Source organism: Ostrea edulis, chromosome 8 (genome assembly GCF_947568905.1).
Source record: "Ostrea edulis chromosome 8, xbOstEdul1.1, whole genome shotgun sequence".
NCBI classification, from domain to species: domain Eukaryota; kingdom Metazoa; phylum Mollusca; class Bivalvia; order Ostreida; family Ostreidae; genus Ostrea; species Ostrea edulis.
The window spans coordinates 54,087,144-54,101,221 of NC_079171.1; the positions used below are offsets into that span (position 1 = coordinate 54,087,144).

At 34.8% G+C, this 14,078-nt stretch overlaps 1 protein-coding gene across 1 annotated transcript in view; it reads left to right on the forward strand.

Moving 5' to 3' along the window:
* Positions 1-260: 260 nt before the first annotated feature.
* LOC125662647 (uncharacterized) overlaps positions 261-14,078 on the forward strand; it is a 28,930-nt gene continuing 15,112 nt past the window's right edge. The window contains exons 1-7 of the mRNA XM_056146465.1: positions 261-740; positions 4,898-5,685; positions 8,492-8,630; positions 9,045-9,097; positions 12,274-12,461; positions 13,241-13,545; positions 13,656-13,796. Of these exons, the coding sequence (XP_056002440.1) occupies positions 5,576-5,685; positions 8,492-8,630; positions 9,045-9,097; positions 12,274-12,461; positions 13,241-13,545; positions 13,656-13,796 (936 nt within the window). The 5' untranslated portion in view covers positions 261-740; positions 4,898-5,575. The remainder of the gene's footprint in view (positions 741-4,897; positions 5,686-8,491; positions 8,631-9,044; positions 9,098-12,273; positions 12,462-13,240; positions 13,546-13,655; positions 13,797-14,078) is intronic.

The window sequence follows — 14,078 nt, forward strand, 5'->3', positions numbered from 1 at the left end:
AAATCACCGACTGCGGAAAAGGGCACTAAAATGAACGCGCAGTGATTAAAATCTAAGAAATCCTATAAATGATGTAAAATTAAAGATGGAGAAACAATGGTGCCCAGAACACACCAGGTGAGGTTCAGGTATTTTGGAGGAGTAAGAATCCCCTGTTGATTAGTCACACCCGCTGTTGATCAGGTGAACGGTTCCGTACCGGGATTTACAGCTTCAGTGATTTAGTCGTTGTTAGCATGTTACTAATCAACTAATGATGGCATAGCTGATATAAATACAGCATTCTACAACCTCTGCATGTGGGAACAAAAGGAACGTGATATATAGAAGTACAATATATATTGGGTAACGTTAGCATCACTTTCTTGTAAAGTTAATTTAAAGCATTCCACATTGTACCCCAAGTCTCTCTCAATATACATTGTAAATGTCATTTGTGGTCTTTGACAAAAATATTAATACAAACCACATGTAGATGCATGAATTTTTCTTTTACAAATCATCAACACGGGGTAGAGAGATCATTGATATGCTCAAGATAGATAATTAAAAAAGGGGTACAAACTATGGATATGCTGATCGAAAATAAGATCTTTACCAAATTCTTCTGTAGTTGTTGAATTTACAACCCACTTAGGTAGATACGAGATTTACCGATAACAGAGTTTTTAACAGGAAGTAAACTACGAATCTCTTCATTATATTATATTATGCGGGAGATAAAAGACATTCAAAGCATTGTAAGTATACATGTAAAGTTACCAGGTTACCGTCAAAATCGTCGTTTCGTCACTGCATTATATTGAATTGATGAATAATTATTTGATGACTTTATGACAACAGAATAATCCTGTCAATTGATGTTGAATTCTCCATATACAAAATTTATATAATGGTGAATGTTTTTGTGTAGTGTCTAGTGAATATGTAATCGTACGTAAACATCATTGGTCTTGCTTGATCTATTTATCAACGAGAAATTGTTTTGCACATTTTTTAATTAAAATTAATTACGTTTCAAATAACAACGACCAACACTGATGGAAATGGGTGCACTTTGCATGGTTTTAGTGCAGATGCATCCTCAATTTAACATTTCCGCGATCTAGATGTGTTTTGGTCAAGGAAACCAGTGCTTCTAAGTGAAAAATCCTTTTCAGTTACATGAGCGTTAACCCTGGTTCGTAACTGTGAAAGGAGAGTGCATTAAGAAGGAATAACGCCTTCTTTTAGACATGAATAAATGCAAATATCAGCAATACCTTATATTTCTTTAAGTTTGATTGTCTAACTGTGTAGCTCAGTAAGTATGTCAACTGCTGATATGCTTCTTAAATCATATGATTGCAACATCAATGCACTTCAATAAATGAATTTTCACAACTTGGGTTAAATTTGCATTTTAGAATCCAAATCGATTCACTCAAGATCATTGAATTTTAATATTACACAATTGTAAATCATGTGTTTTACATTGGAGGTTATATGATAAAATGTAAATCTTTCATTTCGGCAATAAATTTTAAAATATAACCCTGATTTAAGTTGAGGGTTTACTGATATGATTTAGGATATCAAAAAATCGATTTAAATTATTTACCTCTGCATTTGTTACTTTTAAACACGACAGGTTTATTGATTTTATGTAAAATCTCTAAGGCAAAAAAGGCGAAGCACTTTTATTTATGTTTGTGATTAAAATAAAAAGAATGTTTCATTCATATGATTCCACTTTCTTCTCTGTATCATCAATTTCAAAAATTTGAAAAGTTTCCTCGTTGAGCCTCTGTACGTTACTTCAGTTTTTTTGGGGTTTTTTTGTTTTTGTTTTTTTTTGTTTTTTGTTTTGTTTTTTTTTTTTTGTTTTTTTGTTGTTGTTGTTGTTGTTGTTGTTGTTGTTGTTTTTATGATTGTTTTGGGGGGTTTAGGGGGATGTTTGTTTTGTTTTGTTTTTTTTTCTTTTCTTTTTTTTTTTTTGTTTTTTTTTTTTGTGTGTGTGCGTCCAGGGGCATATTTATATATAGTGTTTTTCAGAATTGTTAATTTGTAAATTCTTGTTGAGCTTTATTTTGTCCAATTATAATAACTATAAGAAAAAATAACATTGGAATTATGACAATATGTCTAAGCTTGCCAATATCGGTCTGTAGTATAGAATATAGTATGGATTTCTTGAGTTCTTTGATCTTGTTTTGACTTGAGTATGGATTTTTCTCTGTCAAACAATTCATTCCTGTATTTGTTTCTTTAGTTTCTAATTATGTTCTATTCCTATATTTAGTTCCTTCTCTGGTTTTGTTTGACGTTAAAACTGCTGTTGATCATAAACATCCTTTGTGTCATGAATCTTGTTCGGTAAGGTTTCGGACTTTTGCTCAGCATCGCTGTAACGCATTTTCAGAGTGTTCCTTCCGACTGCCCTAGAAGAGTTCTCTCCTAAACACTGATTATATGGAATTAGATCTTATAATGTACAGACTCTGAAACTATTACGCCACTGTCAAGGAACTGATTCGTGCATGAAATATTGAAATTCTATACACAGAACATGAATGGATTGTGCCAATCGGTTGGCATGAGACGCTGTCCCCTTTATGAAAGGTATCTATGATTTCCACGAAATGATCATGTATATGCTCTAAGAATGGCTTACAAGAAGGGTAGGAATGGCCTGCTTACACGATTTGATTTCCTCGCGATCATTCAATTCTCTCATGAGAGTGACTCAAGCTTGTATTGATTTCAATGTAATAGCAATAATGAACTTGAAATAAAACAAATTTAGGGGAACAACAAAAACTATCCATCCCATAACTCCTATAAGAAAATCAAAATTAAGAGTTTGGCAAACATGGACCCTGGATATATCAGAGTAATTCGTAATCAAAACCAGTATGTAAAGAACGGCCTAAATACGTCACCAGTATGTAAAGAACTGCCTAAATACGTCACCAGTATGTAGAGAACGGTCTAAATACATCAAACAGCATTCGACCCAAGGAGAGGTTGTATTGGCAATTAGATCGTTATAATGAACACAGAATATCCTAAATACTGACTTGAAACCCATGTCTAAGGTACCCGCATCCAAACTAGACTAGATATGTCGCTGACTGTCATAATATGAAATATACACCGAGATATTTAGTCGCCTTTTAATCCATGCAAGGAGTACCGAGGGCCTGCAAATATGGTCATTGTTAATAGATAAAACGTCGTCGATGTATCTAAATGTCGAGTTGAAGGCCAAAGCAAAATATATTTTCTCTTGTACTGTATATACTCGCCTATAAGTCGGATTTTTGGGAATTAAATTTTGGTTAAAAAATATATCTCCGCCTTATATGAGTGTTCTAAGAATATTAGTATTTTTCTGGATGGCGTAATATATAGCCTAGTATTTTTTTTTAAAGAACAAAGACATGGGCGAAAAAAACAAAACAGTAACTGTTTAATTTGTTGAGAATAAAAAGTGAAATATCGATGTCATATCCCAAAACATTATTGGAACACAGATAAATACATAAGAATATTGATATGAAATTGATTTATTGGGAAAAATATCAAATATCGGCACATTTCTGAAATATTTGAAACACAGGTAAAAACAAAAACCATTTGAGCATTGATTTGAAATTGTCAACCGATTCTTGAAAAAAGTTAGGTCGACTTATAAATGGGTCAATGGCAATTATCTCCAAAATAACCTAAAAATTATAGAACTGACTTATAGGTGAACCGACTTGTAGGCAAGTATATACGGTAGAGCCCTTTTGATAAACTCTGCCTCGCAAGAATAACAAAAAAGATCAGCTAAAAAAGAAGCAAAATTCGTGACAATGGGAATTTCAATAGACTGTTGGAAGACCTGATCACCAAAGACTACATAGATCTTGTCAATGAGGAACTACAGTATCATTTTAATATGAATTAAATAGTGCATATGCGTGTTTAACAAAGTTTTAATGACTGATCACTGTTCCACATCCTATTGAAGCAACTGTCTATGACGTCAAAAAGTCTAGTCTTTGATTTATCGTGAGGAATGGTCGTGTGGAGAGTTAGAAAGTCATAGGTTTTGATGTTGTTGATTTGTGGAAAGTTTGGTGATTTCAAATTTGCTAAAAGTTCTTCAGAATGTTTAGAATCCACATTTGATTCACACCACTTTTGGCATATGTTGTGGCACAATACATTTGAAGTTGCTCCTTCACAGATATTAATATTTTCATGAGAAGCAAAGATTCTCAAAGTTCTCCTCTGGTAGAACATCATCAGTTCTCGCATAGGTCTGCTAAGATATTTTTTCCTCTGTGAAACATCCTCAGTGGTCTTTGTTTTTGTGTCTGATTAATTTTGTAGATTCTGCTCGTGTCACCAGTTTGTGTTTCTTTGCGTTGACAATAGCAGAATATTTCATACGATAGTGACGTCAGAGTAGCGTCTATGACGTCAGGATATTATAAAATTGTTGTAAAATAATACATTATTCCAAGTAGAATAGACTAGGAAAAAAGAACATGCATCGGGATATTCATATTTGGTAAACAGACAAGAATCCCATCAATGAAAAACCAGAATCATTAAACATATCCTTCAGTTGTTTTACGTTAAATACCGTATGTAACTAAAGCTGCAACGTCTGCAACATGGCGAATTCAATAGAAGACTTTGATATTGGAAGTGAAGACATGGAAGTAGATTTATAGACCTTTTTACTTAATGTTGGAGATAACTTGTTTCCGTCGATACACAGCCATGCGTGATTCTGATTTCGAGGTTCGAAAAATGATGATCATGTCAGGGCATTGCTGCTAATCTTCATTAAAATCCTAGAACAACAATATCTCAAGAGAAGAAAAACTTTCTATCAATTCAAGTTTATCTCATTTTACAGTGCTCCAACCATAAGTCCTAACCATGAACATGACGTTGTTTCCAAAATCTGATATAGAGCTTAGCGTTAGCGTGATTCATCTATACCCGTCAATTCTGAGATCTGATTTATTTTGGAAAATCTGTCTTCAACAATTGCGTTTTCAACTTCAAGTGGGCCAACACCACGCTTGCTGATCGACCTAATTGCATCAACGATGTAGTTTACTCCGCTCTTCTTGTCTTCAATTGATTGGACTTGACGCTCTGAATTACCTTTATTTTACACTTGTTTCAACTTTTCTTATTCACTCTAAATCAAATATCTGTATTTTATTTTCTCTTATAAATTGTTCCTAATTATTCATTCGATAAAAATTCGACAGAGATTTAACGAACTTTATCATGTGTTCTTCGATCGTTATTTCAGTCATTTGCTACATAAGAGATGGCCGAAAACAAGTACACGAATGTCCAGGGCATGTTTCGTGAGTTTCCAAGGTAATGTCAGATGTACATAGTACAAATTCAAAAAAGATTGCATGAGGAATAAACTAAGAGAGAAAGAGAGACAGACAAAGAGAGAGAGGGGGAGCAAGAGAGAATGAGTTAAATAGATTCTTTGATGATCATTCCATTGACGAATATTGAAGACGAAATGTGTCTTTTTCATGCCAATTATTCGTAAATTTATAACAATATGCACTTTCATCGAATGCGTTTTGTTTCTTTGTCCTCATTTTGTGGATTGAACAGTTGGACAATTTATCCCATGGACAAGAGAACCACAGGATCACAAGGCTTTGAACCGTATGTTTAACAACATGAGTTGTAACACGTTCCCCATATAAAGCAAATATTAAAAATGCTGATGATACCTATGAGTTGACATGTAATTCATTTCCCCATAAACATAATAAAAATGTATATTCAACAAATCAGGAATAATAACGAGGCAAAACACCATATGAAATTTTCAACGATATGACTCCACACACGAATCATGGAGGAACATTTTTTCTTAGAGTAAAAAGTGTTCTTCATTTTTTCATTTTCCGTAATTAAGTTGTGTCTGTGTAACTTACATTTCCAATATACGGCATGTCTTTTATAAATTATTTATAAGTAAATTTGTGTCAGTGTTCTTCTCTTCTGTTTATCGTTCGAGACGTGGCTCTATAAACTAATACATGATCCATGTAAATCAAAATGCCTTTTGATTGAGTTAAATACTAAATCCAACCAAATACTAATGGTATTAAGTCGTGTAAATATGAATACCCCATAAGAATACCTTCGTGGGAAAATATGCTGCTTAGAGTTTTTAAATCTGTCCGAGGAACATATGTGTAAAACCAATTTAATCTTTCTTATTTTTGGAATTGTATTATTTCACAGATGGGTTGTTTATTCCACTAAATTACGACGTACATAATCATACCTGTATGCATTAAAACTGATGTTGAAGTTTCCCTATGTTTCGATGCATCCAGAAATCTAAATCAAATTTCATCATATGAAATTTTTATTGAAACATTTATATCCGGTGATAAATAAAGGTTATCTTTGTTTTTAAATTCTTACGAGGAAGAATTTATTCAACAGCTTTTACATGAGAAGAACAAATTCTTGCTGTGGCCTTCAACTCCATATTTAGATACATCAACGACAACTCAACTGTATGACAAACGGGATGATGTCAACTTCTCCATCGTCAATTTCAAATATTTATATAGTAATATTACATTATCACCTGCATATGGTGTTTATATCTCTCAACTGATTCGATACGCAAGAGCTTACTCTGCGTATAGTCAGTTTTCAGAACGAGGCAAGCTACTGACAAAGAAATTGATGGTACAGGGGTTTCAACAGTCTCGATTGACGTCAGCGTTTCTCACATTCTATGGTCATTATAACGATCTAGTTCGTCAATACAACTTATCATTGTGTCAAATGCTGTCTGACGTGTTTCATACCGATTGTTAGCCCGTTCTTGGCACACTGATTTTGACTACGGATAACTCCGTTTACCTGATCAGGATATATGGCTCACGGCGGGTGTGACCGGTCGACAGGGAATGCGTACTCCTTCTAGACACCTGATCCCACCTCTGGTGTGTCAAGGGGTCGATCCGTGTTTGCCCAACTATCTATTTTTTATTGATTTTAGGAGTTATGAGATTGATCACTGTTCGCTCTCATCACCTTTCATCTATTAACAATGACAATGTTCGTTAATATGTTGATTCGATATATTCCAGTGAATTCGAAATAAAAGACACCACAGAAACCTCAATATCTGCTTCGTACTTAAATAGTTTAATTAAAAAATAGATATAAACAGCAAACTAAGAACTCAACGTTAAGACAAACTTAATGATTTCGGCTTCTCCATATTTTTTCGTAATATTTGTTATCACCTGCATGAAAGGTGAACATAACGAAAAATGATCAATCTCATGACTCCTATCAGCAAAAGTGGAGTTAAATTCGTCTAAGGATAAGAGCTATGCATGTAAGCAATACAAAATATAGAGTTGGGCAATATGGTGTTTATATCTTTCAATTTGCTCGATAAACAAGAGCTTGTTCTGAGTATGATCAGTTTTTGAATCGAGGCAGGCTACTGGCAAACACGTTCCTGTTACAGGAGTTTCAACAGTCTTGCTTAAGTCAGCATTTAGCAAATCAATAACTCAACCTGGCATTGGATCAGATAGTGTCTTGTGTGTTCCACACCAATTGCTAGGCCATTCCTAGCACACTGATTTTAACTACTAACTTTAATGACCATATACACCAGATCTAGTTATATGGCTCACGGCGGGTGTGACCGGTCGACAGGGGTGCTTAATCCTCTTAAACACCTGATCCCACCTCTGGTATATCCAGGGATCCGTGCTTGCCCAACTCTTCATTTGGTATTCGTTTTTGGAGTTAAGAGATTAATTATACCTTGTTGTTGAAATTTATTGTACAGCTTCAATATCTTCTTTTCTCTTAACCATAGAGAGAATAATTATGTGATCAAAGAATTAATGATAAAACTACAACAATATACTAACAACATTTACATAGAAAATATCTTTACTACGAACTGCGATTTGAAAATATAAAGTAGTAATTAAATGATAAATAAAAATATATACATAGTGTTTCCAAGTCTTCCCAATTTTCAATTATGTATTTACTATAGAAATTATGAAATTACTCACTTTGATTTATTTTACATTGATGTACAATTCTGACAAAAGTAGTCATGTGTATCAATAGTGGACAGTGATAAGTTTAAATAAAATTTCATCACGTATTGTTTGAATACTGAAACGACTACATAATATCAATATGTACGTATACATTAGATGCAGTCCTACATTATGCTCATAAATTCTTCATCATGTATTTACAAAAATGCTACTTTCCTCAAGCAGGGGTTAAGTGAGGCAGTCCACTGCATCCTTACGTAACCACCTCTCAGCAAATAAAGATAGGCATAACTGCACTATTGTAGATCGCTTGAGTAGTAAACTTTTACCCGCGAATTAGAAAAACATATTACGCGCCAAAACGAAGAAAGTATGCATTTTTGTAATCTGCAGTTATATTTGACCAGGAACAGTGCACAAGTAGCGAGATCCAATGAATCTGTTTTACTACAAACACGCATATTGCGACCAACTAGCTTGGATAAAATCGAGAAAGTTCCTCCTCCAATTCCACCAAGATCAGTTTCAATAGGAAATAGCACAAAGGTAAGAAGGTTTTTCATTCATTTTCAAAAACAATTCGTATATTCTGCGAACATATATTATCTAGACATCATTATCATAATTGTGAATGGGTCAAATGCTGTCTGGTATGTTTTATATAGGGACTGGTAAAAAGAAGTGGTAATATAGAAACATTGAATTGTATTTCAAATTTTGATTAAACAACATATATAACTATCATATTGTGCTTGAAACAGAAAACCAGCCAGTTCTGTCTTTATACACTGTGCCCCAATAATCAGAAGCCACTTCCAGCCACCACAGGTTTTACAAAAACAAATTGCTATGAGGTATATGTACCTCAAATCAAGTCGCATGCTGATCCTGCAAAAATATGCTTAGCTCATTTTGTTCTAATTTAACATTTTTCAATGTTTTCTTGCTCTTTTCCCGCAGAAAATTAATGAATCAAGCAACAATCGATGGAAAGCTGACATCAAACCGTATGGGTAACTTTCATCATCACTATCATCATCATCATCATCTCTATCATCATCAGTGAATCCAATCAATACAATACATTCCTTTTCAAAGCTGTCATGAAAACCATACATCGCTTGGTCGCCATTTAATGCTAAGCAAGGATATTTTTTCAACACCGACAGGCTGGTGACAAAGTTGATATTAAAGTCCAGTATAACGACAGCATTTCGCAAAGGACAGAGTTGTTATAACGATCTAATTTACCAATACATCCTGTCGAATATTGTCTGAAGTGTTTCATGATCATTGTGTGGTCGTTTTTTATACATTGATATTGATCAAGGAACACTACATTTAACTGATAAAGATAGAAGGCCCACTGGAGACGCTTACTCCTCCTAGATATCAGATCCCGCATGTGGTGTTCCCAGGGATATTTGTCATTCTTGCAATTTCATAATATGTTTTAGGATTTGTGAGATTGGTTACTGATCGTTATCTAGCATTTTCTAGTCAATATTAAACTCGATGAAACGAAACATTGATAAAGGTGTGAGGGATGGTTTCTAACTTTCTGGCATCTATTTTCTAAACAATCAGCTTTCAAGGTAAATATCAAAAATCACTCCAATTTAAAACTACATCTGTATGTCCATGAGCAATAAGTTTTGTATCATACAAAAATTGGTACGAGATAACAGGAAGTCCTTGAAAATTTCAAGCAACTCCACTGGATGAAGTCAACCATGCATACGATATATACAGGGGTCCGTGTTTGCCCAACTCTCTACTTTATATTGCTTATAGAAGTTATGAGATTGATCACTGTTCGTCATATTCGCCTTTCATACTCAAAAGGTGACGAGGTGTATAATCACGTTTATATTCAAGATGACTTTGCAACTTGCCAGTTGTGATATTGAATCTCTTCCACGAAAGGTGAAGATGACGAACAGTGATCAATCTCAACTCCTATAAGGTATTCACAGCTGGGCAAACAATGACACCTGAATATACCAGCTGTACAATCAGGCCTGGAGGCTATAAAACGTTTTTTAGCATGACATCATACTCAAGCTCTAATTTGTACTCTTACTCAAAAGTGAATGTTATCAAACTTTTATAAACTCATTCACGTACTCAAATGGAGTACATTCTCAAGATTTTTCGAGTATGCCAGGAGGTGGCTCAGAGTTGTACTCAAAACAAACATATTTGAGTTTGAGTATGAGCACAGCAAACGTTTTATAACCTCCAGGTCAGTTCCTCAGGAGGAGTAATAACAACAATTGGCATTAAACAAGCTAGAAAGCATTGCTGGAGATGGTGACGTTTCCTTGAAAGGTGAAGAAAACGAACTATAACCAATAAAAATAGATAGTTTGGCAAACATGCACCACTGGATATATCAGAGATGGGATCAGGTGTCTAGGAGGAGTAAGCATCCCCTGTCTACCGGTCACCCTCGCAGTGAGCCGTTTATCTTGATCAGGTATACGGAGTTATCTGTAGTCAAAACCAGTGTGCCAAGAACGGACTAAAACTCTGAATGAAACACGTCAGACAGTTTTCGACCGAATGATAGGTTGTATTTGCAAACTAGATCGTTAAAAGAAAATGCACAAGTATTGGCAGTCTAGAGCGATTTAACAACCATAGAATTTGCGAAATGCTGACTTTAATCGAGACTGTTGAAACCCCTGTAACTTCTATTTATTGATAGGTATCCTGCATCGATTCATTGTCTTCATCAGAATGAGAGATAATTTTGGATTTCTTGTTTTTAACCCCCTGTAACATCATCTTGTTTGTCAGTAGCCTGTCTCGATTAAAAACTTATCATACGAAGAAAGAGCTCTAGTACATTGAATCACTTGCCTCTGCTGGTGGACTGTTAGTCCCCGAGGGTCTCTACAGCCCAGTAGCTAAGTACTTCGTTATTAGCTTGAAAATACGGATGTATATTTCATTGCTGTGATAAAATTTAGAAATTCATTTCAAAATTAAGGATTATCTCCTTCATGCATAGCTCTTATCCTTGGACGAATTTGGCTCCACTTGTTTGGCACGCTGTTTTTGGCTATATTTAGATCTAAAACTTCATAGTTATTTCGGATTTCAAACATTTCGGTTGAGCATCACTGAAGAGACATTATTTGTCGAAATGTGCATCTGGTGCATCAAAATTGGTACCGTATAAGTTTTACATTGAGAGACATAAACACCATATGCAGGTGATAATGGGAAATTGTTACACAAACATGGGACGTTTATAATGGAAAAGCTGAAATATATAGATATATTGATAAATGGACAGAAACGTTGATAGAAATATTAATGTATGTAAGTTATTACAGTCACAGTCACAGTTTAAAGCGCCATTCGACTATCTTAAGACAGAATGGTAGTGACTATCACCTCTTCAGACACTTGTGTTTAGAAATCTGGTTGTTTGGTTGGTTGTATATTGTTTAACGTCTCACCGAAGAATTTTTTACTCATATGGAGATGCCACCATTGCCGGTGAAGGGCTTCAAAATTTAGGCCTATGCTCAGTGATTGCAGCCTTTGTGCAGGGGGGAATCTTTATCGTGTCAAACCTGCTGTGACACGGGACCTCGATTCTTGTGATGTCATCAGAAGTACCACCCAAATTTGTCACCTCTTACGACAAGCAAGGGTTATTGAAGACCTATTTTAACCCGATCCCTACTGGATTTAGATATATGAGTGGCGAGTCACTTCAGATGACAAGAATTCTTTGATATTACTAGTACTACTCACAACTACAGTACTGATGCAAAAGTCCAAATTTCTGGAACTTCAAGATCGGCTTCTAATATTTCAATACATGTTAACTGAATGTATTATGAAAGGGACGTGAACACATAAAAAGCAAACATTATGTAAACAATCCATACTGACTTCTATACTTCTAATAAATGATGTTTCGATTTTCTTCCATGCGTACAATAAGTGTTTAAATTTCATGGATTTAAATTTATCTTAACATTTTTATCATCATAGCTTAGAATGATTACTTCTACACGTTTACACCTATTAGTGTCTTTATATCTGTAGTTGACACCTGATAGCCCTTTAAATCATAACTGCAATTCTATTCAATATCCGACAAAGATACAGGTACTTCGATGCAATCTTAAGCTTGTAAATCTATTCAAAAGTGTTTATTGATTTTCAGGTCAGATAGAAAAATGATTAAGGAAAAATTAGTTTCCATATACGATGACATTCTGCGGATTCTGAAAAGTCCTGAATATGACGCAAACCTTCAACGTTGTCTTGAAAGAGCTTTTCCAGATAATATCGCGTGCATCGAAAAACGAAAGAGAGATATTTGTGAGGCAGATCATGGCATTGTAATTTCTGGTAAGTTGTAGTTTACATTTCATCTATACGTAAAGCTGAAAGCATAAGAGATCGATATGCATGTATTATTTATTGTTTAGATGTAGATAACACTACTTATTTTAGTTTATAACTTTATTGTATGGGTTATGAAAAAATGCACTTGGAGCATGAATTTGTCTATGAATGAAAGGCGAAGGAAACGAACAGTGATCAATCTCATAACTCCTATAAGCAATGCAAAATAGACAGTTGGGCAAACATAAAGTTTACATCATATGAAGTTGACGGCAAATCGAATCCATAACTTATGGCATTTATTACAGTCGAATTCGAAGGGACCAAGAAAAATCTTTGAGATTTCTGAGGTTCGAGATATTGAGGTTAATTATGATACATAAAGCAAATTTAGTTACTACTTCCAACCCACTTCAAACGATTTCACAAACAATGTCTGAATTGGAAAAAGGTTGAAAGGACCGATGATTCTCAATGTTAGATAACACGTGGTCTAAGTGTAGTAGAGATAGTAGTATATCGAGAAAATTCAAAGAAATTTTATTTTGTTGGCCTGTTTGAACCCTGGAATTCCCGTCACCAGAACAATCAAACATGGAATATGCCCTTTAAAGTATCACTGTGGCTAATGTTGCTATAAACAATGTAAGAATTGGAAGATTTGTGCAACGTTATTTTATGAGCATATGATTTAATGTGTAAGCCTAAATATCCTTAACAAGCAAAACATGCGAGTCCACAGGCAGAACCCACTCACATCACAAAATCGATTTCTTTTGAAGGAGAAACTAGTGCTGGTAAGTCTACTCTCATCAACAAAATACTTGGAACGAAACTTTTTAAGGGCAGAAATAGGGAATCTACATCGACAGTTTGCAAAATAAGAAACTCAGATGAAGTCAAGGTTAAAACGGAAATGGAATCAGGAGCTGTTTCAGAGATAGATGTACCAGAAATTGATGTAGGAAGCAAAGAAGGCGAAAAAGAACTTCGAAAGATTTTGAAGAGAATGACGGACATGACCATCGTCAACAGTGGTACAAAGTACAGAAGTGTGGATATAGGGATTCCTGTGCCATTTTTGGAGGTATGAAAGACTTACTTTTCTCTTCCACTCTTTCAAATTACAGATATACATGTAGCAGTAAGATTCTTACAATATTTGTTTAGTACGGCTGACATAATATCTATTTCCAGGGGAACACGATCATCGTGGATACACCTGGTATTGGTGGATCGGGAACAGTCACCCGGAAATTGATGGATTATTTGCCAAACGCCGTCTCTTTTATATTTGTTATTAATGTGGCAAATGCTGGGGGCATGCAACAAGATAGGGTAATGTTTGTGAAAAACAAAATATGAAAAATGATACATTATGCCCGTCTATCTAGTTTGAATAGTTTGCGATTGCCTGATCTACCTGGTGATATAACATCTATCCAAACTAAATACTTTCAAACAATTTGATATGAACAACAATTTACAATAGATATAATCTTGTGGGGATCCAGGTTAGAATAGGTCCGCACTACTTCTTGCTTGTTGTAAGAGGCGATTAAATGGGGCGGTCCTTCAGATTATACCGCAAAAACCAACTTCTCAAAGGCCGTAAGAGCC